The sequence below is a fragment of the Platalea leucorodia genome, assembly GCF_965183815.1.
Source record: "Platalea leucorodia genome assembly, chromosome: 4".
In the NCBI taxonomy this organism is placed as follows: domain Eukaryota; kingdom Metazoa; phylum Chordata; class Aves; order Pelecaniformes; family Threskiornithidae; genus Platalea; species Platalea leucorodia.
Window position 1 is genome coordinate 21,289,698 of NC_138826.1, and position 27,378 is coordinate 21,317,075.

The window sequence follows — 27,378 nt, forward strand, 5'->3', positions numbered from 1 at the left end:
TACAGATGAGTTTTCTAAGTATTTCGCTAATGAAATTAACTATTACAGTCACGACTAGAAACTCTAAGGAAATGGAAAGCTAAGACAGCATGAAGAATTAACAACCATAGCAATAGACTAAGACATGGTGCTGCTTAAATTAAAAATATGAAGATATACATTCTCCAGCAGCTGATCACGAAAGCCTTCACTCCTCACTATAACAAATTATTACTAGGAAGGACTGTACAAATAACACCAAAGGGTGTGTGAGGGTAAATATGAGATAACATGCTTTGGGTTATTCCAAAGCTAGATGTTTGGTTTTTTTGTCAATATAGATGCTAAAATAAAAGTACTTGGTTTCCAGTTAAATAAATCTAATTTCTTTTTAGGGGGAGGAGTGAAGTAGGCGAGGGTTTGTATAACTATATGCAAATCGGGAAAACTGGAAACTGCTGGGAGTTGCACGCTTACTCTGGAGAGTGCCGAGTTGCTTCAGTGTGGAGATGACTGAGGTGCTTACTGAAGCATGGCTTTTGGTATGATTAGACTAGTTGGTTAGGTTAATAGCCAAGATGTTGCCTAAGAAACATTATAGTTCTATTTGGAAAAGCAAATTCTTGGGATATTCGTTCTTGTAATAATATATGTTGTAACATGAATGTGGAAAGGAATCTGGGACAGTCTAATCCAGGTTACAGTTTGGTCCTTGTTGTAAAATGTGGCTTGGAATGAGGCAGAGGTGGTTCCTACAACTAAATCTTTATGGACCTCTGCAACAGAGCTTTAAATGTGAAAAGTCTGTTTTCTTACTACACGCATATGAAATAGGATCCTCTATTTCTTGGAAGTGGGGGGCGGGGCACGGGGCAGGCAGGGCAGGAGGCAAAGTTGTTCTGGTATTTTTTTGTAATCATCTGCTAGAGGGCACTGTGTTGCCGGAAAGGCGTATATTAAAGCATAACGATCTTAGCTTCATGGTGAAAAGCAGTTCTCTATGTATTTTGCTGAAATGAAAATGCCTGTCTGTTAGAGCTCAGACTACAGTGAGTAAACTTAGAGAATATGCCTGGATACATCAAAGCCTGACTTTAAGTGAATTCTGTATTAAGATTTTTTTTTAATTGTTTTGGCTATGTGGAAAAAAAAAAATCAGGATTGAGGAGTGCTGGGTTACTTAAGCAAATCTGAAGTTTGCTGGTAAACTTCACTAATGTAGGACTAATGCTGTATATGAGCTCAGGTTAAATTCAGCAAGGTATTTTAGCCAAAAATAAGGGAAGTGGAATTCTGAAAAAGATATGATACTGCATCGGCACTTCTTATAACATTTTAACTTTTAAATTAAATTTTAAAGTGAAACTAAAAGCAAAATAAAAAACTTAATTTCTTACAGCAGAAAATAGTTATAGGTTAAAACCTAATTTCTCTTAATTGAGGCACAAGACAAAATCGTTTATTCACATTTCTGTTGACAGTAGCAGAACTTACCTTAGCAGTTCAGAGAAATGGGAGGAAAAAAAAAAAATTCCTTCTGCCTATCAGACAGGGCTTTCACTGAGTCTGAAATTTAAGACTAATAAAGTGATGCCATCTTCTGCCTATAAAACTGGGAAGTTGTCAGAGGCCAGACTGAGTGCCTACTGGGTGGTTACAGAAGAGGTAAGTGGATTTTTAAGCCGAGGTAGGGGAGGAAAGTATGTGATACAATGCAAGTGGAGATTGCTGTCACTGAGACTTTTTGGTAATGGATGATGTGGTACCATTCAGATCTACCCTCTGCTGACAGAAGAGTTTAGTGTGTGAAAATTCTGGTTTTATATTTCTTAAAGAAGCAGAACATGGTGGCCTGACTGCCAGGTCATGGGGAAGGTCAAAGCAGATTTTTAGCACAGACACCAATGTGATTTACCTCACTGGATTATACTGATCAGGCTCTCCAAAGATCTGACCTCAGTCCTTTATCTGGCTCTCCTTCTATTGCGGTTTGCTTCATGGAAGAGAAGAAATAGGATCAAGTTTAATGTTGCTATTGTGATTATTTTTTTTTTTTAATTATTATTTTATTATTATTTTTTTTATTCCCCAACCATCACCTCCACTTTATTTTTCTTTCTTTGGCATATGTTGTCAGTTCCATCACTGTGTGGTGAGGTACTAGGGGCAGCAACCAGAGTCAGTTGGTAACATCAGGGCTACATGTTTTAATTGTGTGAACCTAAAAGAGGCAAAACTAGACAGTACTTTGAGAGGCAGGGGGTTGCCCTTTGTTACAAGCCAAATTAGCTGTAGTCTATCAGGGATGCCTGAATAAGAAGCTTGCCTGTTTTTTAGCTGCAGCAGTTTACAGTGTTAAGACATCAATGATGTAGATTTTCTGGTAGTTGTAGATGTAGATTTTCTGGCTACAGTTTACAGGCCATTATAAATTGTGCTTTAAGTTAGATGAATGTAGAAAATGAGAAGGAACAGTATCATGTTCGCACTAATGAAAGAAAATGGCATGAGATATTAAATAACTGTTACTATAAGATACTTCATACATACAAAGAAAGTAGATGTGGAAAAGACCTATGAGGTCATCTAACCTATCCATTCTAGAGGAGTGGCTTGCTGCCTGCAATATATAATCATTATCTGCTACTCCAGACTAGCTTTAAATGCCCCAAGCGTTAGTACTCTTACTGCAGGCATATGGGAGGAGGAGAGGAAGGAAAGGGCAATAGACTTTTTCTTCTGAAGCCTTTCCTGAAATTTACATGTTTTTTTTTCTCTATTTGGTCTTTTATTTCCACTGTGGTTTTCTGCTTCAATGTCAGAAAGCCCTGAAGAGTGAGGTGACTTTAATCATTCTGGATAGCTACGTTATCTATATGTGCCTGTTCCCTTTTTGAATTTTTCTCAATTCTGAATCTCCTTTTTTTTCCTGTGGCAGCTGGTTTCACTGGCTAGTCACCCCAGTAGTGGTAGTGTGTGGAGTGAGAATATTTTCTTATATTCTCCCCTTTCTTCTTTTCTGTCCCTGCTAACCCCACTTACACATCCTCAGTGGGTAAATATCCCTTTAGGAGAGAGCAATATCATTATTCCCATGTAGAGCTGGAAGGCAGTAATGACTTGCCACAAAAAAAAGTAGTATGAGCCGTGGAGCCTTGGTGGAGGTATTGTGTCACCTAGAAGGTTGCTAGAGTGAGCAGTACTAAAAGGCTGTTTGTCTTGTGTTTGACTCTGATGAACTTGAATGTACACCCTGAAAAACAAGTACCTACTCGAAGAGGGAGCATGCATGTGATGGTCTGTCCATGTCTGAGAAGAAAGTGTGGAACAGTTATTTAGCCTCTCTGTGTGTTCTTATACTTATTTCTTTGTTTCATTTACTCTGTAATTGCTTTTTCAGCCCGGTCAAAGAGTTTGGTGATGGGTGAACAGATTGGGCCTCCCTCCAGACCTTCTTCTCCAAACCCTCAAGATCGTGTGCTGAAGTGTGGCTGGCTGAAGAAACAAAGGAGCATTATGAAGAACTGGCAGCAGCGGTGGTTTGTGCTACGCGGGGATCAGCTCTTCTATTATAAGGATGAAGAGGAAACCAAACCTCAGGTATGACTAGAGAACTATAGGGTGTATTGGTTGTGACTTCCATGTGGGTCACAGTCACTGCCTTGACTGACAGCTCATTTCAGTTGCTCTCTATCCTAGCTAAAACTATACACACTTAAGGGGGTTCAAAGGCAAGAGACATTGCAGGGAGACTTAGCTGCTACCTAGGCAAGTAGTAGAGCTTGGGAGAAGGTTAGAAGGTGTTTATTTACCCACTACAGCATGCTGACCTCCAACTCTTAGTATGGTCATCTATGAGACTGAAGTTTGACAGGAAGAGCTATGGAGTTCCAGATCACTGAGGCAGGAGTGAAAAACCCTGCTTAGTCAGCTGGGCCTCATCTCCCACATAATCCACTGTTAAGCAGAGAGGTGAGCCAGCTGCTTAGCTGTGTGGGTGGAGTATGTAGATTTTGTTACATGCCAGCATGCAGGACTTGAGAATGGGCTGTAGTATGTGTTTTATATACACCTGGGAGTTATTGCTTTTCTATGCAAATTTTGAGGAGAAAGAATTTACATAATATGGTATGGAATATTCCTTTGGCGAGTTGAGGTCAGATGTCCCAGCCATGTCCCCTCCCAATTTCTTGTGCACCCCCAGCCTACTTGCTGGTGGGGTGGCATGAGAAGCAGAAGGCCTTGACTCTGTGTAAGCACTGCTCAGCAATAATAAAAACATCCCTGTGTTATCAACACTGTTTTCAACACAAATCCAAAACATAGGCCCATACTAACCACTATGAAGAAAATTAACTCTATCCCAGCCAAAACCAGCACAGCGAGGCTTTGTGCTGTCTGTGTCTGGAAGGAGGATTGTATGTGTCTGGCAGCGAAAACTAATTTAGCAGACTGGGGAATAATGTGACCTTCTGCAAAGGAGAAAAATATTAAACGGTCTGAAGTTTGCCTTTATCAAAACTTTTAGACTTTATGGAGCATGAATGAAAGAGAACACTTTTCCTGGTGGAAACCACTGGTTAAGTCCTGCTGTGTAACATATATTGGACAGTGTCATAGAGTGGTCCCAAAGTAGACCATGGAAAGAAAATGGACAGAGGAAAAGGATCAGATTGTTGAGGAGCTAGCAAAGAGAGAAGAGGTCAGCTAGTGGTTAGATAATTTAATAACAACCACTAAATGATAATTGAATAAATTGAACCACAGTAGGGCTAATTAAAATGGTAAGTTTAGATCAGCTGTACCAGTTTGTCCATAGGACAACAAATGTGTGCAAGAAAGCTTTCCAAAGCACATTTATTCTTGAGAAAAACTTAGGAGATTCTAATTAACTATGTGCTGAGTAGCAGTAGGGCAGTTTGCTGGGTAATAGACAGTCATCATGCAATATTCCCATTGGCACGCAACATGTTTAACTTGCAACTTTTTGGTAGTAACTATTTTAAACAGTTTTTAATAAAGTGAACATTGCACAAGTATGTCTCTCTTAAACAACGTATTAATTAATGGAATTTTTTACTAACTGCTTGCTACTTCACATGCCTTTTGTGAGTGTGTTGCTGGTCTAGCATCAATTTCTTACAATTAAATGTCGTTCTCTAAAACAAGTTATAATGAGAGGACAGTGCTCCTGCATCTAGGGTAAATGCAGAGCTGAGGACATTGCAATTGTCAGTCTGGACTCAGCACTAAATTCAGGATGATTTTCTGCTTCTCTGACCTTTCTATATCTACAGCACTTAGTGGCGGTAGGGCGTTGTGCTACAGGATGGGATAAAGCTTACAGCCAAGATGAAGAATTTCTTATTCAAGTTCTTCAATATGCCTGTAAAATATTCTTGCAGCATTGGAACTGAGGGCTTTCCTAGTTGCTGTAGTATATTATGCAGCATATTTCATGTAGTCATTGTTTTGATTGTCAGGCCTCTAACCAGAGTCATTGAACAGAGGGAACATAATTGAATAAGCTGGACCATGTCCCTGTACTGCTGCCTCCTGATGAGTCAGTACAGGCATTACAGAGTGACAGACAGCCTGTGTAATATCATCACCATCCACACGCTCATTATAGCCTATTATTAAACTGTTTGATACAGCTGCCTGCTTAACTGTTACACATAAATTTCATTGTGGAATGAGAATGGAAATTAATTTTCCCCTGTGAGCCTGACACATGCATGGTAGGTGCATGAGGATGTTGGCTGCATCTTATGTCTTGCACTTGCCTAGTCAGGGATTTGATCCATAATTATGGATAGCCTGCTGTGTAAAGGCTAGAGAGACTTGAACTTGATGATGTAACCTGTTGCTGCTCAGGGCTCTGCAAGCAACATCTGGATTTTGCACTTTTAAGACAAGCATGTTATCTTCCTATACAATGCATGGGAAGAGTTGGGCCCTTCTGAACTGTATCAGTGAATGGGTTGAGGAAGGAGCTGCCCGAGGTAGTCATGTTGGAAAGGATTTCTTTAACCCTGTCCCTTTTTGGGGACAGGAGTGCCGTACATTTATCACTGGGGGAAGCCATTTTGTATAGGATGATACAGGACCGTTCTTATAACAGTTACAAACTAGGATTCGCATCCAACTTCAGCTAGGACCATATGCATCCCACAGGTGAGATGTACTTTGGAACCTGTAGGTAGCTATTGCTTGGGATTCTCTGGAATGATGGGACAATGGTACAGGCATGCCCACACAGCTTAGGAAGACTGTTGTGAACCTGGGAGATCTTTGTTACAGGCCATGTAGATATTTTCATCAATTTCTATTAATCCCTAATTTCCTTCATCTCTAAAGATAATCATGCTTCTTTTAAATCTTTCTGTTTTAAATATTGAGTATAACCTGAAAGCTTGTGTGCAAAAACTAAATCAATAGCTTCACTGAAATTCCCATTGATCTTCTGCCTACCTGATTATTTGTATGTACTCTGGAAGAGGGTCATATTCTTATTGTTTATCTGACAAAGTCAAGAGAAATTTATGTCATAGTGTTTCAAAAGAGAAATCTTAAACAATATCTTTTCGTTTATGGATGTTGCATTGCCTATTTTTATAAAAACCTGTGCTTCCAGGTCCTTAGAGAGAATTGTAGATATTCTTCCCGTGAAAATAGTGCTGAAAAGATGGAGTTGTAATCTAATGACAGGAGAATGGCATAGGCTTCCTGGAGTGAAGAGGGGTTACTCTGTGGTCTTAGTGGACTGAGTACTGTTGAAAGTGTGTGCATTTGTGTGCCATATGACATAGTTGCAGTTGCACAGTCCACTCCCTCAGACTGACTTCTGTGCTAAAGGTTAGAGAATGAGCTTGCAGCCATTGCTTTTCTTGAGTATTTTCTCAGGTGCCCCCATGAGGAAAGGGGGAAAGGGAGGACTGATCTGCAAAGAGCTTTTGGTGCTCCTACTAACTCTGTCAATATATGTGTGGGTTTTTAAAGTAGCTTTGGCTTTGTTTCTGTTCCCAGGGTAGGAGGTAGTCTGCATTCCTCCCCAATTTCCAGGGGAACAGAAGCCACTCTGCAGCTAATTCATTAACCTTTCTTTCAGTATTGACTTGGTACGATAAAAGGCTTTAGTGCATCAGCAGTGGGCTTGAATTTTGCACTCTAGAAACCAGCAGAATTTTCTAGAATGTGTTCTGGCCACTGGACTCTAAAGATGTTGTATATGTTACTTTTCTGTACCATTTTGAAATAGTTTGTGATGCATCTGCAATTTTGTCATGTTGCCCTTCCAGTGTTTTCCTGTTATATTTGGAATGCCTTCAGTGTGTCTTCTAATTTCAGTGAACCTCAAAGTCAAAATGTGGGACAACAGGATTGGGAGGGAAGGGTGCCGAAAGTTTATCCTGTTCTGTTGACTTCTTGTTTATCCTTCATTTTAAAACTTGTAACCATTCTAGATAAACCACTGGTATGAATGTTGCTAAGTACCCTCCTACGTTGTATCCTTCCACAGTCTTACCTTTTCACTAGGTGGGGGACAGGAACCGAGCCCTGACCCTGTTCTGCAGCACTACCTAGAGAGCCTACTAGAGGATTACAGCTGACTCTATTCTACTCAGCTAACAGAGATAGCAACAATGTGATCTCCACTTAACAGACTTTATAATGGCACACCCAAAAGGGGAAGTGAGAGTAGCAGGGCAGCTCTATGTGTGCAACATGAAGGGGGGTCACAACACATAAACTTGGTGAATATTTTTGTTTGTTGCACTGGATATCTGGAGAACACTTATTGACGTTGGTCATGGGAATTAACTAACTGTTATGTAATACCTAGTAATAGCAGGACGTTTTGACATTTCTGCTTCTCAAAGGGGTCTGCATGAGCCTGCTCATCTCTGTCCTCCCAGACTATTCACAAGGTTTCTGAGCATTTCTTGTCAGTAAAATCCACCTAGTTGCTGTCTGTTTTCTCTTTCCAATCTAGAGTGCACTTTGCAAGGTAAAGGAGCAAAGCTGTACTTGCATATGAAACAGACTGGAATTTCATCCTCCTTCAAGTCATTGTGGAGGTTATTAGCTGCTAATGAAGAGGATTTTGTTTTGTTGTGGGTTTTTTCCTTGCAGAAACAGGCAGCCAACACCTGGTAAATCTCTGAAGTAACCAGACTTCATTGTTCCATCTACTCCATCAGCAATATGCAGGCTGGACTGTTGCTGTAACTCTTACCTGTAGGTGCTCCTGTAATGCTCTGGTCCAGTGTGATTTGTAGGTATAGCTTGACTGAAAAAAATCCAGAAATCTGTCATAGCCTTGGTTTAGGGGTTTCTAACATGTATTCAGCTTTGGAAGTCTTTTGTTCATTTCCCAGTACTGACTCTAGAAGTTTTTAAGGGCTGCTATTCACAAAATGTTCCCCCAAACAACATCTAGTTCCAGTAATGTTAGTGAGAAACTTTCCATTCTTTTCCAAAAAATGCACTATGACAAAAATGGACTGTTGGATAAATTCAGGTGGAATCTTACTCAAGAAGAAAGCAAGGGTTTTTCTGGACAGGTGAAAATCTGAGTGTCAAGGACACAGGAGAGATGAATATTAAGGTGTGAGCCATTTTTTCCTCTCAGAATCTGCATTCACTTCTTCCTTTCTTTTGAAAAAGTATAAAGTAAGCAGAATGTTAATATTGCTCAGAGCCTAGGAAGAATGTAAAGCAGCAAAAAGAGCAGAGGTGCTAGTGCATTGGTGGTAGCCCAGGCTAGATATCCTACTAATCTCTTCTGCCCTTAAAATCTATGAAACAGTCTGAAACTTACACAGCTCCACAAAGTGGCTGTTTTATTTATAGTCTTCTCAGATATTGATGAAGATCAGGCATGCCCGATCCTTAAACTTTTTTCCAGTGGTCTAAGAACAGACACTTTTCCTGTCACTTGGGGTGGAAAAGTGATTGCATAGCAGTAATTTAACAAGTATCAGGATGTTAACTGATCATAGTAACTGATGTGCACGGCCTTAAATGATAACAAGTCAAGTAACTTTTTCTTGAAAATGCATGAGTTCAGTGCATCCATGGTTAACTACTGCCTGTTGCTGATGCTGTCTTCCCCTCCCTCCCCATATTGCTTAGTGGCACTAATTAAAATGATGTTTCCAGAAAAAAGGCTAGTGTTGAGGTTCCTATGGAGTGAGAGAAGGGGGAAAAAATTGTATTATCTGCCTTCACTACTTGTCCAGTCTGTTTCCATCTTTAAAATATTCACTGACACCAGTGTAGCTGTTGTGACATTTCTCCAGCCCGAAATATGCAGAGTACATCTCCAGTGATGGCTTTGGATGCAATAGTCTTCATTCCTCTGCATCTCAAATATAACTCAAAGATGCAAATTCTCTTTAAAAAAAACAGAAGAAAAAAAATAGCACCTTTTTACTTATAGAACTCTTTTTTTTTCAAAGATCTTGAACTAGTTCTGTAGACTGAGTTTTCTTTTGTGGAAGCAGCTGCAGTTACAGGGACATCATCAGTATCTTATAGACAGAAGAATTGTGACACAGGCAACTTAATTGTTAGATTGGCATAACGCAGCAAACTTGTAGTTGGGTGTGTCCTGTGGCACAGTAGATCCACCTTGTGATCCAAAGTGCCAGTCTGAAAATGAGTCTCTGGAAAGGATCATTTGCTGTGGCTGGAGTGACAGGGTTAGCTTTTTAGCCCTTGAGGCTGGAAAGAAGTCTTGAGTATAGCTGATGCAGTAATGTCTGCTGGCAGCCTGAGCCAGCAAGTCACCTTTTTTGTCTGTTATTGACACAACTATTATTGAGTGTCTAGATGATGAACAAAAGAGGTAACGGAGCTCTTCAAGTTCATGCTTGTATGTAGCTCTAGGAAAGTTCTTCACAAACACCTAGGAAAGCTTCCTCTGTCATTTTGCTCTCTGTTCCTGGCCTGAGACATGAGGATCTGAGACAACAATTGACTTCTCAGTTGAACCATGGGGTCTGTCCCTAGCCTGTTTTAAATATGAGGCAATTTGACTTCCATCTCCTTCACTGACACTAAGGCTAGGTTTGGTCATGGGTTAGCTTGGGCTATTTGATCCTTAGAATTCAGGGTCAGAAATAATTCATTGGTATAAAGCTGTTGGGAAATTTTGTTCCATTTTCAGCTAAAATCAAGATGTTCATGTAGTCAGTTCATCATCCTTGGCCTGGGATTCAGAAATGCAGACCTGAGGGCAGATTTGAGCCCCACTGTTACGCCGTTCCTATCTTGAAAGCATTTGTAACAGTGACTGAAGTGCTACGTTAAAGGTAATGGTATGAGAATTAGGATGATCAGTGTTCTGGCACCCACTGTGTTTGTTGAGGGACTCTGTCAAGAAAAGGAAGCTTTCCATTCATGTTTCCCGTATCATGTTCCTTTTATTTACCAAACCTTGGCTCCACAGGGTCTGGTACAGGGCAGGACTTCTCAATTGCTCTTGTTAGGGAGGACTACACTAATACCTTTAAGGTATGAACACTTGTCCTCTTCAGATTCGCCCTCAAAGCACCAAGGCCCCAAAAGGGTGCAAGGTGATGCTATTGTCAAGAATTGGACTTGAACCTCCAGCTTACTGGAAGGTCTGTAACCTATTGCCTGCCCCTTGAGCTGTTCAGCTATCTCAGGCTCCCAAAGCCCGAGGGAGGGAGGAATAACTTAGTCATGAATTGAGGGTTATTTCTGGGGCATCCTTTGGCATACATCAAGTTAGACCTTGGGGAATTTAAACTGATTTACTCCATCATTAATTTACTTCCCAAGCAAGATTGCTAATGCAGTCTGAGTGGCTGCTGGACAAGGACACATCAGTCTGTTTAAATTTAGTAATGTCTTTCTACCAGTGACAGCAACTGTCAGAATTGATACACCCTCCCTGCTAAGATGAATTGGGGTTTTTTTCTACCTTTTCAGCTCTGTTTATTTAGAGTTCTCCATAGTGTGCCAGGCAGATTGGACAGCTGTGAGCTAGGTAATCTGTTACCCTCTGGAGAAGTGTTTTGTCCCCTAAAAGGACTGGTTATATAAGATAGAAGGGCTCAGCACAACTCGCTGACATGTACAGAGAAATGCACAAGAAGCTAATCTGAAGGTCTTTGCTATATATACACACCTATGACCTAAAAATACTTTACAGAGATGGGCCTAGGTTGCAGGCTTTTCTTGTTTTTCATAGGTAGAGTAAGCATCCCTCAATTTTCCTTTCTGAAAAATCATTCTTCTGGTTCTTTTATTTCCCTACTCTTCTTCCAGTTGTTATGCTACCAGCTCAACCTGCTGCAACTTCTCTGCACAGCTGAATGAGGTGCACACTGGTTAGGACAAAGTAGCTATACCAGTGTACAGTCCCCATTGCCACTGTGGCTGCAGAAAGTCCTACATTCCTTCCACTGTCCTGTGTCTGTGGTTGTTTTTCTGTTTGTTTTTTAAATGAGCCCTGCTACATAGTGATTTTCCTCTTCTTGTCCATTTCATCAAAGCTGGTTAAAATGAGTGTAAGAAACACGTCATTTCAATGAGAACTTTCTACAGAATATATGAAATCAAATATAATCTGAAAACGATCAAAAAGGAAGTGTATTTTGACTGGGAAATACTTTGGTTTAGGATGTCAGTTCAAGCAATTTATGTCTTTATGATTTCTTCTAGAGTAAGCATCATCCTCATGTACCAAAGGGGTGTCTCACTGAAGGGGGGCAGGTGACATTGCACCATATGGTGCATCAAGCATGGAGAAACTCCATTTGCTTAGTTTTGTTGCAGGAGAAGGGTGACTGGAGGCAAGCAAATTACAACCTCTGGAAGGCACTGTGGTGTGAGATTTTGGTTTATCACTTTGACTTCATCACTGACTTCAGTTTCCTGCAGAAAGATGGGCTTTCTGAAACTAGTTTGACAGCACTTTTCTGTGAACCTTTCCTGCTCTTCACCATAAATACGCTCTGAATCTCCTGGTCTGTATGTACTGCTGTACGTCTTTACCATTTCGTGTTACAAAACAGCAAAAAGCTGGCGTGTATATCATTGAGTTTTGCCTAAAATACATGGGACCCGGCTATATGTATTTGCCAAGTTCACTAATTCAGGCTGAGGGAAAGAAGCCTCCATAAAAGTGTCCCTTTTTCTAAAGTAACACAGGGCTTGATTCAGAGTCCTGAATTCGGCTTGATTACAAATGTGAGGTTTAGGTATCTGTTTCAAATGGGGATTTATACTTGCTTTATACTACTGGATAAGGAAGGCCTAACTTTTATTTTGTGCTGGCTTGTAGGCACTACCCGTTTTGGGACTGGCTAGTTTTGCTTAGAGGGCTTCTTAAGAGAGGACTGTACCTTCAAGGAAGAGAGAAAGTTACGGTCTCTTTAACAACTTCTCTTTCTACAAAATGTAAATTGGTCCTCAAAGGAAAGAAGCTGTTAACATTTAGGAGGATTCCATCTTCTGACAGAAAACAACTATTGCCAGCTTTTTGAAAGCTAATACCGAAGCTCTGAAAGTCTGATCAGCTGGAATCAACTGATATCGTATTAGTTTTTATTGCTATGTGTACATTTCTAGCTTGTGTTAATAAGATAATGACCTGAAAATGTAAATTTGTAGCATAAACACCAAATTTAAGTTAAACCAACAAAATGACCTTAAGAGATTTTTTGTTTTGTTTTGTTTTTAAGCTGGCTTTGTGATTTTTGGGGTCCTTTCTTGTGGCTTCTTGCATTCTTGTCTTAGGCTATTCTGAAATCCTTTCTGGTTTCAATTGTGCAACTTAGATATTTTATTTTTCTTCTGCTTGTGCTGCCATTTCACTATTTCCCTAGGGATGTTCCATATACTCCTAAAAGCAGAAAGGGATTCAATTTCTCTGTGCAGTATTAAAACTTCAGGTTCTATTATTCATAAAGCTTTTTTTAAAAGACAAAACAAAGAATTGTGACCCTACCACCTATCCCCATGCCCTTACCCATCTGCTTCAGCCTCAGGTTGACAGAGGAGCTACTTCTTTTTCTCCTCTTTCTTCAGGGAACTTCATTCTGTGGTAAGGAAAGCATTTAACAGTTTTGTTCATTTTACCTCTTGAATATGGTGTCCCTAGGAGCATGCTGTGAAACTATTTCAAAACTTGTGCATTTGGTATGAAGAAGAGATGAGGAGGGAGCGTAGACCTCTCAGTACATCTGATTAAACCATTTTTGTTTCAGACAACTACCTGATAGAAACCAGACTGAGAAAAGCAGTCTTCCTGCTCAAGCCAAAATTTGAGACTGCTCCTCGTCAAAACATCTTAAGCTTTGGGTAGAAAGCAAGATTCAGGGTCCTGTCTTTGAAAACCATGCTGTGTTCAGTTAATCACTGTTTGGTCCTTATTCCTGGCTGACATAATATTCCATGACACTACCTCTACTTTACATGAACCTCATGAGTTGCAGTGCACACAGGGCTTTAATTCACTTGGGAGATTTGCTTGGAAAATTTGTTCTTTGCTTTCTGGGAGAAGACAGTTTAACTATGGTGGTAATTGATAGTATCACTTTAATTTTCCAGGATGCCGATATCAAAAGTATTTTGTCCTTTTAGACACAGGGTCAGAGTTATGTGGATGGGGAGACTTGATCCTTTTAGAAGTTCCTGTTCCACAGGTGATCTGATCTTACTTAGAAGCCGGGACTTCATGGTGGAGGTTACGCTGCAGAGAGGTACTTCTCTGCCCATCTGCCCCATCCTCTTCCAGTTCAGCCCTTTATCCACTCCCTAGCTGATCACATAGGCACAGCAGCTCTGCTCTGGCATTCTCGTGAGTAATGCTCCTTGTTTCCTTCAGTAGAGGAAAAGGAGGAAGAAGAGTGTCATTCAGGTCCAACGCTTTTCCTTCCTTGCTCCTGGAGCACAACAGCTATGCAACTTGCAACATCCACATTTTGCAGGGGCTACAGCAGGACAGGAGACAAGTGTCTGCCCAGTGGGGCTTCATGATGCTGTTTTGGGCTGCAAAGCACAGCCTATTGCAGAATGGGGCACAGGGGAAGGTACTGCTGGATAGCATGTGTAGCTTTCTGTTTAATATCTCTTTTCATTCCCTTTTTCTTTTTTTTTTAAATAAAAGTTGACTTCCACCTTCCATCTTTTTCCTCCTTATTGTATCTCCTGGCAAATAACAGATTTCTGGGCTAGGTAGCCTAGAACCAGGAGTATTTAGTAGTCTTTCACTGGTTTCAGCATGCTCTGCTCACAGTTCACTCTAGCTACCAGTGTCAGGCAGCTGTTATTTTTTAATGTGGACAGAATGCACGCAGAAATATATAATGTCTACTTTAACACTTTACTCTTCCCCTCTAGGATGCCTCGTGGAGCCAGCAGGTGCTGTCTTTGGCTCCTTGCAGAGTTTGGCTGAACTCCTCTGGCTCTCTTCTGAGCTGTCATTATTCAGGTTTTTTTCCCCTTTCAAATCTTGATTTGTCAAATGTGTTATGAAGAACTTTACAATGTGCTACAAAACATTAAACCATCTTTTACTGTTATACTAAGCATGGAATTTTTGTTTTTAAATGCAAGGAAACAAAATTGAGATAGAAATGTAAATGTGCAATTTCATCAAAGCAAAAGCAAGGATATCTAAACTGAAGGCCTCAATACAAAATCTGACTTGTTTAAGTGTTTCTTTTTTTTTTCCTGATTTTTTTTTTTTTTTGCTTTTACATTCTGTAGAAGGAACAGCAATAATCTGCACTGTTGAATGTTCAGCATATATGCAATGTTGTCAGGGTAATTTTGCTTCTGGAACTTTTATTTTCTGATTTTTTTTTTTTTTAATACAGCAACACTGGGGTGGTGATGCAGATCTGTTGGATATAGAGTGGTATTTCTTTTTCTATAGATGATGAATACTCATATTCAGGGTGTCTTGCATTTCTACCTTTTAACTATGCATTGGCCTGCAATATGTGATTAACTGGAGTAGTTTCATGAATTCTGGATGACAGGGATTCCCTGCCTTAGAATGTTGATCTGGCTTGTCAAGAGGAATTATATAAATGTTTATAGCCTGATGTCACTGAGGGATGGCAAAACATGGAAGCAGGTTGCTGAATCTATAGTGACATGGCAGGTTGAGTTCTGTTTTGTGAAGAACAAATTTGAGTACTTGTGAGATGTTTTCAGTCTGCAACAAACAGATCCTTTCAAAGCAGCAAGTCATTTTAATAGGGTCGGTTGTCAGAACTGGAATGCCAACTTGTAAACCTCTGTGATTTGGAACTTATTTCCTAGCTGAAGTATTTTCCATCTCAAGCATTATTGTTCTGGGAATTTATTTGTAGTGGTTTTTGAATGATCTATGCTCAAAAAAAAAAAAAAAAAAAAGTAGAACTTAATTCATTTACATTTAATAGAAGCTGGCTCCTTGGTTTATTACAGTGGTTTCTCCAAACAAAGCATCTGTAGGAAAATGTATTACCATGGGGCAAAGCCAGGGACGTTATGCCGTAACAGATGTAATGAAAAATAACACAACTGGCTTCTCTATTTTATGGAGAAGATTGCAAAGGTCATATGATGGGTTGTCGTCTATCAGTTGAAATCCTGGATTGTCTGTCTCATGAGACACTAATTGTATTACTTAGTAATATGAATCTGGAAGCTGACAAAGAGCGTAACTGGGATTTGTTTTGATTACCACTGTTATGATGCTCCACTGTGTCTTGGATTTGGCTGTTACCAAATTAGTTGGAGAGAATGTAACTGTGCATGTTTACTAGAGATACGTGTGAAAACAACTGACTGAAACAACTTCTTTCTTCTTTTTCTGCTCAGCAAAAAAAGATGGTTTGGACCCAGCTTCCATTCCAGGGCAGTTCAGTGCAGGAGTAGGAACTGCTGATTATACTATTCATGGCTTAACTCTTGATAGTCCCAGTTCTTACTGCCTTTTATCTCTTATTGTGTGTATGTCCTAAAGAATGTTAGCTGGAAATCCTTTAAAATGTCAAAGATTAAACTAAAAAAAAGTGGAGAAACAATGAGGTCCAAATAGTGTGTTCATTCTTGTTCCACCCACATTACCAGACGAGAGCTTCCTGTGACCTCTTTTTCAGCTTTTTCCATAGATGAAGATGATTTTGTTCACTTTGAAGGTACTATGCCACCAGCTATGCAGAATTCCTGAACTGGAATATATTGTGTTAATTATGCTTGGGCTCAAGGTGAAAATGCATCTGAATTCTGGGAGCATTTGAACTTGGGGAGTAAAGAGGCTCAGATTTCTTGCTAGGGAAACTATAGTCTCTTGGATTGAAAGGTAGTCCCATAGCCTTGCAAACCTGAATCATCTGCTCTCCTCCAGTATCTCCCTGGGAACTTCTGTGTACTGAGAATCTCTGGAACACAGGCAATTTTCTTCAGGTGCGGAAATAAAGATTTAGAAATAGAACTTCAGCCACCTCATTGCTGCAGGCTGCAACCAGAAATTAAAGGGTGAAGGAAGAGTAGATGTAATGTGAGATGAAACTTTTGCAAGGTATAATTAGTTATGGAAACCAAGGAGAATCACCTATGCATGCTCAGAGTATCGTTATTCCAGAGGAAAGATCGTTAGAGCAGAAGTGTCCAGTGCAAGAGAAATGACAGGTGAGGCAAGCGCATGACCAGCTCAGTCTTTTTTTACTCAGAAGGGTGGAAAGGAGATGAGCTCAATGGAAGAGTGGGGCTTAAATTTGCTATGTCTATTATGTTTATTTTCCTTATCCTCTTCATGGCCTTTCCCCTTTCACTGGTGTTTGTGTCCCTTACAGGGTTTGATACTACTGCAAGGCAATCAGGTGAACGAGCTGCCACCTAATCCTGATGAACCAGGGAAACATCTCTTTGAAATTGCCCCAGGTAGGCCAGCGTTTCCTTGTACTTTCAACATAACATCACCTCATTCCCATTGGTTGTCATTAATGATAATTGAACTGTACTGATCACTTCTAAGCATTCTGATGTGCTAGCCAGATTATCTAGAGAGACTGGGAAATGGGACTTGACAGACTGCTCGGTGTTCTTTGTTTTGCATATAACTGCTGCCATGGTACTTTGTGAATATAGTAGCTGGGATGCATCATGCTCTTTGATTTTTCTGTTTGGAGGGGGCTCCTTGCCTGGAGTGCTGTGTTGCCTCCCAAGCTGCTGTGGTTTTCTGGTTGTTACGGGAGAAGCTGACACAGAGCACAGCACAGAACTTATGGAAAAGGGGTATGGAGTATCTGGATGTAATTTCTTTCATGTATACTACTCCCCCCAATTCGGAGGGGTGGGGAGAAAAAAAGTTTCAAAATGTTTCACTTTTAGATAAAAGGTTTAAGAGAATAGATGACCTGCCATGGAAGAGAGGTTGAAATTTTGTTAGGTAGAAAATCTAATGATCTGTCAGCATAGTCTTAATGCAAAACTTTTGAAATTATTTTAGCTCCCATGTAGATACTTCCTGTGGACTGGCTTGGTATCTCCAGGGTATATTTAGAATTAAGTTCCCTGTTGCAGCATAGGAGCAATTGTATTCACTTTATTCAGTTCTGATTGTAGTTGAGAGAGGATGGTATCTGTGCATAGATTTGAATGCAGTATATTTTGGAGGCAGTTTCAGGTGGCAGGATCTACAGAGAAGAAAGCTGTTGCACCACTAGCAGTGTTAGACCAAAGGAGTGAGAAAGCTGCAGAAGGACTAACGAAGTTCATCTGTCTCCCAGTACCTGAGGACTGAGATCCTGGAAACAAGGAGGGAGACAAATGTGACTCTAGTAAAAATTATGTGAGTGCACTGACTGAGTCATCCTTTACTTCACAGCCAGCTTCTCCTGCATCGACTGCCTGTCCATGCCTCTAAGTATTGTCTGTTTCACCACCGTGTTGGTGCTGTTGATAGGGTAGATAAAAGTAATTACATTAGGCTGCCTCTCTTTTTTTTTTTTTTTTTTTTTTTTTTTTAATGGAATGGACAACACAGGAAACACTTGTCCCTGTAGTTGAATGTTACTGCTGTGGAGGCATGTGTGCTTTTACCTGTGTCTGTGGGGTCTTTTACTTACCTCCTAATCAGACTGGCTTAAAATGCCTATGTTGCACACCCCTCTTGACACGGTATCAGGCAGTGCAAGAAGAATGGGCAGTGCTGCAACGTTTTTAATTACACCAGCAGGCAGGGTTTTGTAATAACTCAGTCACAACATTCTGTTTGATGCACAGGAAGCTACTTGGGGAGAAGAGATTTATTTTTGTTTTCTCTGCCTTATCACTGCACACTATCTGTTAATGCCTCCTTTTTCTTATACTGCACCATGTCCTTATAGGCAAGGCCCCACAAATACCAGGCCATTGGGCTCACAGTGTTGCTTGCATGGAAGATCTCCTAGGAAGTAGCATTCACTGTCTGAATGTGACACATATTCTGCACCATTTTCCAAAGATTGTGCACCATTCTGTTGTAGAAGGACTGTGGACCTGGGATGTGAAAGCACTTGGGTTGTTGTGATTGTGAAGATCCCGTGTGTTCTGGCAGTGATCTGAAATAATTAACTGAGCAACGGCCTGGCTCAGTTGAGTTTCCTGCTGATTTGAGTTTGCCCTCTGGTTCCAGGTGGCAAAATAGCCATTCTGCACTTCTTGCCCAACCTGTCAGGTTATATTACCGTACGCTACAAAAGAATTGTCCTGAACTGCAGGTGGCTGTTGCTTCAGTGGCGTTGGTAAAGCAATGCCATGTGGCTACTTGAAAGAGGCTATTCAGAAAGGTGGAAAAAAAGTGATGCTGTTCACAGCATAGTTGTGAATCCCAGGACATCCGCGTTCAGCTTGTGGTTTTGACATTGCCTTTCTCTGTGCTTCCCGGAAAAATTATTCAATCTTAGTGTACCACTGTCCTGCCTGCAAAATTGAGATGTTTTCCCTACCTTGTGGAGCTAAATCCATTCATGTTTGTAGCAAGCTTAGTTGCTACATGGATAGCAAGTATTGAAAAATGCTATAAATAGCCAGTCAATACATAATGTGACTCGGCACAGACGTCACTGGAGAATGTGGCCTGAAGCGTTTCCCATTCTGCTCACAGTACATTTATTCTGCGCTGGTTTTGGCGTAAATGCCTTTTCTTTTTTGCGTGTGTTCTGAAATGACTGTGTTCTGTGTGGTTGCCAGCCTGCAGAACACCCACATGGTGAGCAGCTCTTAAATGGTTGCCAGATAGGAAGGGGAGCACAAATGATCTTGCAGGACCCAAATCATTATTTTCCAACACTTCCCATCTTCCTCTGTGTTGGACGTATGGCCATGATCATACCTCTGCCTGATTGTGCCTCAGTTCTCCCACTGTAAACTAGGACTATGTAGTTTCTATAGGGATGATGAGATTTTTTTTTTTAGTAATCTTAACTAAGTTGGGGATCTTGTGAATACAAGTGCATTCCATAGCTGTAATTACAGATACAGGATTTTACCGTGCTTTTAAGCAGCAGAGCTTTAGCTAATAAAGTTAAGAATGGAGTGCAGCATTCCTAAAATCTTCCCATAGTGTCCTGATACCAACTTCTCTGGCAAAGAGGAGAGGCTGAGATCTCCCAGCAAGGAAATGTCTAAAGCTTCCTAAAGTCTGTGATACCAGTTGCCTCCAAAAACCTATTTCATGATCAATAGTTAAGGCTTTCAGCATCCTCGTTGCTGGAACTGTTGCTGGGATCTTCCCACCTTTCCTCTGCTGCAGGCTGTGTAAACTTGGCTGTGGGAGCTGCTTCCTCAGTAACAGCATGTCCTGCGCTGTAACAGAGCATGTATTGATTTTCTGCTGAGTAACAAGAACTAATGATGGGCATTGTGTGTTATCCATGTTTCATCAAGTTCATTTCTAAGCTGTATAGTGCAGCTGGGAGAAGGGTTAACTAGGGACATGAGAGACTGCAGGACAGTTCTGCAGTCAAACTGGTGTTAGATCTGGTGGCAGGACTTCCTGAAATACCTCCTTTGGCAGAGATGTTCTCTATCCTCTTTTTCTGGGGAAACTATGTACATTTCTGGACCCCTTTTAACCCATTCATACCTTCCATCCTCACAGCTAGTGAAATTCAAAGTGTCATGGCAGGGTAAGCTGTGGGCTCAAGTTGCTCTCATGTTCCAGTGCACATTAGCAGGTGTGTGGGGGGCTGTTTTTATAAAATTATCAGGGTAGTATGAGGTCAGGTGCAAAGCTTTAACCATTTGGGGTAATCGTCACACAGCAGCTGGTACTTCTGGATGGAAATAACTGCTGTATGTTGCTTGGGAGAGGAGTCCAAATCTGGTAACAGAAACAGCAGCTGACTGATTACAAGGGGCAGCAAAGCAACCATGCATTAGCCTGGGGTTACAGTGCATTTCAGAGTGGTGTAATGCAGTGTGTTAGACATTCTCGGAGATCAATCCTTGTGCCTCTTAAGGAATATTGATGCCTTAAATGCCACTGAGGTATCACCTTTTAGGAAGCTGATGCTTTTAATGACCTGTGGCAAACAGTCTGCCTAGTTTTATTCTCTGGTCTTTGCAGCACTATGAGATGAGATGCTCAAGTTTCTCTGCAGAGTCACAGGTAACTTTCTGATAGAGTAAGGTTTTCAGAGTCAAGGAAGGGAGTGGTAAAAAGGTTCAGAAGTTAGGAGGTAAGTGTTGTCTTTTGATAGGTATGGCAAGGGTTATTACCAACTGGTTGGAGAATAGCTTTTCTTTGTAGAAAACTTGGTGACTTTTAAGAAGATTGTTCTATTCTGCTTCAGAATGAATTCAATTGATCTTTTCATGGAGAGTAAGAGTGGAAAGATAGAACAAGAAATCTTCCGTGGATTACCTGGTACCTCTTTGGGTAACATCCTCTCCTGTGATGCAGGAGACCCAAGTTTCTGTTCCACTGGGTTTAGACCAGAACCTGAATCTGTCAGCTGTATAGTGGGCAAGTACCCTCAGTGACTACTAGGTTTTTTTCTGGCAAAGGAAAGATGGTTTTGCTTCATTTTTTACTATTAAATCATTACAGAGTAATGCTCTTGTCCAAAGGAAATGTGCCCTTTTTCTGTTTCAACAAACTGGTGTGTTACAGTTGAAAGCAGCTTTCCTGAAAAATTCCTGACCAAACCTCATGGTACACATCTTGGTGTTTCCTTATCACTGATGACAGCTAGGTCCTGTTTCTTGCCACAGTGCTTTCTGCCAAGGTCAACAGTGACAGCTCTCAGCTGGGTCTTTCTGTGAAAATAAGAGTGCAGTTTTGTGATAAGTTTAATTTGGTTTCACTGGAAACTACTGCTGAAGGGGTTGATCTTGCTTTTCCCCTTTCCTCCTGGCTTCTTCCCCAATATCTAATCACACCTCTCACTCCACCTTCTATTACTGAAAAAAACAGTTTTCAAACCAGTTGGACTTCAGGTCGATCTGACGAAGCTTGATGAAAACTGCACCTTCAGGTTGCTTTTTGTACTCCAGTTGAGTAACACCACCAGCCCTCTCTTTAATGGGGCAGTTCAGTCCTCTTCAGAACTGTTTTCTCAGGCTTTTTGCAGACTCAGCCAGAGCAAAGGTGACTGCCTGTGCTTGATTTACATGTAGAAGGTTATTTTCAAAACTTTAGAAGTCAGAGCTCTGTGTCGTGCTCTCTAATTAATTATAAAGACTGAGCTCAGTATAGGCAGCTTGCCTTTATGAAAGGGACCTGCATTCAATAGTGACTCCTTTAAAGTTGGACTAGTGGTTGCATTCTGCCAGAAGTTATGCTGGGGCAGAGTAAAATGCCTCATCCAGGAACTTTTGTGCAGGGTTTATGTAGAAGATGTTTCACTGCCTTGTTTGTGCTATATAACAAGTAGGAAATCAAGAAAGGCAGAATCAGAAGGTGGGAGTCCTAACTCTTACAGGGACAATAATTGTTGACTACTTGTTCTGTAGGGAGTCCATCAGTGTCATTGGCAGTGTCTTACAGAGCAGCTGGAGTGGCAGCTTGTTTGTCTTGTCCCAGTAGGGTGAATGATGCCTACAAAGCAGTCTGCTCTGTGGTACATTTCTGTGTCCCAGGTGATCAACATCAATTAAGTTATTTTTGTGGCCTTTTTATCTCAGTTCCTGTTGAGATGGTGTGTAATTGAAATACCTGGAGGGGAAATTAGAAATTCAGACATTAAAAATTATTCCATGTTCTCTATTATTCAATGCAAATTGCAATTCTGACTAGCAGCACGAAACCGAGTTTGCCGCTGGTAATTAAATTTTCTCCTGAAGTCTACAGCTGATAACCGACTGTGCATATCTGAATACATGATTATGTTGATATTTGAGGGTTTTATTTAGATTTCTGGGATTTGGCACTAAACATATTGACTAGGGAAATGGCAGCAAAATAAAGTAGTTCTGGATCCTACTGGAAAGAATGAAACAATGTAGTTTCATCAGTGGGCTGTGGAAACACTTAGCAGGAGACGTGGACATCACGGAGTGTCCATGGCATTGCATTGACCTGCAGGAGATGATTGATGGTCTTGGTTTTGCAGTGGAGGGTCCTGTCTGATCTGTGCTTAATGCTCTAGATGTCTGGAGTGCATCTGAGGGCATGCAAATATTTGTATGTCACTAAAAGTGATAGCTGTCTTTTGGAACATGAGATAGACTTTCCATTTATTAAGGAAGGAGAAACCTAAAATGTCGTCTTTGAACTGTCTTTCCAAAGGAGTGCCCAGAATGATAAAAATGCATGCCTTCTTTGCAGTCACAGAGTCTGGGAACAGTTGTTTATTATTACCTTATAGCTTGGGTTGAAGACCTTCAAGGTAATCAAGTCTTAGCACTAAGACAGTGACAAATATATCTGCTTGGCTTTTGTCAGCTGCACAGTCTCTTTTTCCGTGCAAGACAAGTGCAGCTTGAGTCTCCTTGAAAGTGTGTATCCTGCACTTCCATGCCTGAAAACTCTTGATGCGTTCTTTTGTATGCTCTGCTTGCTCCGTCTGCTCCTGAGCACTAGATGGTGCTGGTTCTTTCCACCTCGTGTTTGGCCACTTGCTGTCAGTTACGGCAGATGTCCTGAATCCCTTGAGTGTGAGCTCATCCTGTAAGAGGAAATTAGGCACTCTTTATTGTTCATTGGTGTCTCCTCAAAAGCAAATCAGTAAGCAAGAGTTCTCTAACAATGTTATTGCCCAGCCTGTGAAGCTAATACTGTGCTCTGTGGACAGAATATAGTGTTGCATGCATTTTTGCACATTTGCCCTGCCATAAGTATGTATCTTGGTCTGTCTGAATCCACAAGATAAAGGAACTGAATGCTTTCAGCTGCTGTCACAGATGCCAAAATCAAGTCTTTGGAAACATTCAAGTTCAAATTGTTTGCCTATTTAATCTTAAGGTGAAAACAAGATTTATTTCTTATGGAAGACCAAAGCATGTTCTATATAGACATATACAGTAATGACTGTGTGGGGAAGCTGCTTGAACCTAGGCCTCCACTATTTCAGGTTAACATACTGAGCCAGGGGTTACTGGCTATTTCATGGCATCTGTCTGACTGTTTTCCCCCTCCACCATTCTGAGCCTGATAAACTTATTTTTCAAAATATGTATCTTCGGAGTTTTCCAGTTTTAATGAATTGGCATTTGCCTCTTCCATCTGGGTGTGGGGATGAAGGAGTTTGATCAAACTTCTCACTGGATTGCTGATTAGGGACCTGCCAGAAAGACCAAAAGATACGAATTGTCTTCCTCAGGGTAACTCCTTTCCTAATTCTACTGAAATTTTTATCTGATTGAAAAAATAGGTTTTGTAGCCTTTCCAGAGCTTGACAACTTCATTTGCCATCAACAGAGGTATCAATCAGCTGCCAGTATTTCTAGGCTTGTTATATAAATGGATTTGTGTTGAACAACTATTATTTGAGTAAGTTAAGAGAGGCCCTGGTTTCCCTCATGCAGGTATTAGTAACAACTCAAATCTTCTGCAGGCAAGGCATCTCTGCTTACAGATCTCCTGATCCATACTTTCCCTGAATACTTGACTGGACCATGTCACTGAATACTTCTGAAAAGAAAATGTGAAAAAAAGGACTAAGGTTGGCCCTCTAAATTCATGTAACCTTACTGATTTCAACAATGTTGTGTTCAGGCCAGTGGTGTATCCCTACAACTTGACCAATACACTATTACCTACTTAAGGTGATGACTCATTGAAGGTCATCAGACTGCATCCAGACTTTGTACAGAAAGGTTATTAGGCTCCTCTCTCCCCCTGAGGGCTATGAGGCTCTCTGATAGTTAAGAATGTTTTGGTTCACTGTATGTTATCAACTTAAAACATCTTGAAGGGCATCAGGAGGCACCTGCAGCCTGTAAATTGCTTTTTGCTTTGGTTTTGGCTTTTTTTTTTTTCTCCCCTAGCATATGCAATGCCCAAGGCTTATGTTTGCATTTGGCAAGCAAAGATCCTGCTTCATGAAATAAACAAGATCCTGCCTTTGTTTCATTAGAAGTGTTTGATGTATTCCAAGTTATACTGTCTACACCCCTCAGTGCTCTGGGGAGTTGAAAGTAGGCCTGGAAACAGGCTGTGACAGCCTACATGTTCTGCTATCCTGGAATTTGCATCTCCAGCAGAAGCTCTGCATCTGATCCCTGATCAGTAGCACCTAGCTATCTTTAATGCATGTGCTGGCTTTCAACAAGAATGATGTTTTTTACAACTTCAGTTGCGACAGCATGAGGCCTGCTGGTAAAGGAGCATGAGGCTTAAGGATTTTCATTAATACCTTTTTCTGCTAGTGAAGATCACTAAGACACAATCTCTGACTGTTCTTGAGCAGTTTTCCTTAACCCATTGTATTCCTCAAAGTCAAATACGTCTGCATAGAATTTTGCATAGGCTGCCCTTTGGGTATAGAAACATGGCTCGGTAAGATGATGGCATGTTGTTGCTGGAATGTACAAGGCATCATTTGATCCCATCAGGTTGGCTTTTTAGTGCAAATTAGGTAAGATTTTGAACTCTTCCTTCTGAGGCATTCCAGAGTAAGCTCTGCTATTGAGTATTCAGCCTTAAGGATAATATATTAAGCCCTAAGGCATGTGTGGTTAGTAGAGATTTTTTTTTTCAGCATTTTTGTACAAGAACAGCTTTGTTCCGTAAAGATATGCTTATCAAACTGTCAATGTGATCAGTTATATAGTACTTTCCCTATATTTCTTGCTAATTTGTCAAAAGTCAAGTCTTCAGTGCTGTCTTGCAGCTTGTGTGCTCTGGTGGTGCTGTTGCAGGTTAAGCTTTGTTCAGCCCCAGAAGCAGCTGCGTTCCCATTTGCAATAAGGGTGGGTGAATTCTCCACAAGATTTATGCAATGTTTGGGATCCCTGAGGCTAAAAAAGTACTCCAGTTTAGTAGGTTAGCATGATGAAGTAAAATAAAATAAGACACATGATATATGGCAACGTAGTTTATAGCACACAGCAAATTCTAGAGGTAGTAAAAATAAGTATTAGAGGTCAACATCAGCATGAAGAAAGAAAACATCAAGCTAAAAGGAAGTTTACTGCTTAGGCACCTGCTCCACGTATGTTTTAACAGCTCAGTAGTCTTACTGAGGTGTAGTCTTGTGGGATTGGGCCCTTTATTTGAAGTTCATCTGATTTGCCTTGTGCGGTTCAGTGGGTTAATTCTTGTCCCTAGCTGATCTGGCACAGTCATGTTAAATTACAAATAATAAGGCATTTCAGACTGATTTGTGGGGTTGCATTGGTTGTGTGAGCTGGAGATGCAGTCAGGTTTGCTCACTCTTTTCTTTGTGTTCCAGGGTCTGCTTTCCTCTTTATTTTCTGTACTTGAGCTTTTTAAGGGTCAGCATGTCTGCTGAGTGCATTTTTTTTTTTTTTTAGCTCTGATACTAGGAGAAGTAAATTGCTGAATTTTGGCTGGATTGATGATGATTATTTGTTGAGGTGATTAATTTTTTTTTTTTAATACTCTGGATCCTGAACCTGTCAGTGGATGCATGTATCTTCTTGCAGAGTTCATGCTTTATAATAGCAAGAATAAAGAAAACATCTCTTTGTTTCTAAATGCAAAATTTTGTGGACGGGGAGCAGTAACTGAATTTTTTTTGTGTACCTGCTATGCTCCTCCTGTTGTCATTACAGAACTGCTGTAACATCTGCAGCATTTAATGACTTGTTGGTTTACTCTGGCTTCCTACCTGCTTTGAGATGCTGTGGATTTGATTTCTGTGGTGTGCACGGCAGGTGCAGGCTATGCAGAATATAGAAATAGACACACATCTGAAACTGCATCAGTCACATTGCATTCACTGAAAAGAGGGCAAGGAGGAGGACTGGTCTCTAAACCAATGCAGGATGGCACATAAGTGGGAGAAACCAAAATATTTGCTCTCAGACTGCTCCAGAAGGGAATTCTGATGCAATTTTAAAAAAACCCTTATCTAAAGGGGAGAGAGGCAACCATCATCCAAACACACACAGTGTACTGACAGTCCTGTAAGGGAGCACCTCTAATGCTATTGAGGTACCTGTTAGTGCTTGTAGCTTAACTGCTCAGTATAATATGCCAACTTGAAAATACCAGCTGGAAGTCATTCTGGAGACCAAAGGTAAGAAAAATAAAATACATTTCTTTTCACACCGCCCACACAAAAGTGCGTGGGGGAAGGGATAGCAAAGTTGATAATGTGCTGCTCTAGCATCCAAAAGGAATTATAATTGGGAAGCTGCTATCTGGGGTGTTTATGAAACCGTGTCTTTGAATGATGCCCTAATGCCAGTTTGAAGTGGCAGCTGGCCTGCTGTCAAACAGCTGTGAGGGTTCACAGGCAAAACCCACTCTGTGTTTGTCTGAAATGCTTTAGGGATAAGTAGTGTGCTATCAGTGAGAACCAGCTTGTGCTGGGCTTTCTGAACTTCATGGGGGGAGAAGGAAATATGGCAGTCTAGTGCATAACACTTAAGATTTATACTTTGTTAATTAAGTCATCATGCTATAAAGTAACAGGAATTTAATGTTACATTGTAAAAGCCGTCTTTAGCCTTCCAATGCTACTTTAAGTATTTCCAAAGTACTGATTGCATATGATGAGTGGGGGAGACAGGCTGGGGTGTTGACGTGACTTATATGCTTCTTTTCAATGATTTTTGGATTCTTACCCTACGCACATGCTTGTACTTAGTCTTAGCCCAGGGTAGGGTCCTATCAACTTGGTTGCTCACAAAATATATGCCTGACTGTGAACTTGTTCATAAGATTCTCTTGCATTATGCAGGAGCTTAGACTAGGTCATCACATGGGTCCCTCCTGGGCTTGATGTTTATGAATAAACTTTTAAAAGA

At 40.8% G+C, this 27,378-nt stretch overlaps 1 protein-coding gene across 2 annotated transcripts in view; it reads left to right on the plus strand.

Moving 5' to 3' along the window:
- ARHGAP22 (Rho GTPase activating protein 22) overlaps positions 1–27,378 on the plus strand; it is a gene marked incomplete at both ends in the record, with an annotated part of 157,053 nt that overhangs the window by 16,344 nt on the left and 113,331 nt on the right. For both annotated transcript variants that reach the window (XM_082310290.1, XM_082310291.1), the window contains 2 exons: positions 3,380–3,579; positions 16,809–16,896. In XM_082310290.1, the coding sequence (XP_082166416.1) occupies positions 3,380–3,579; positions 16,809–16,896 (288 nt within the window). The remainder of the gene's footprint in view (positions 1–3,379; positions 3,580–16,808; positions 16,897–27,378) is intronic.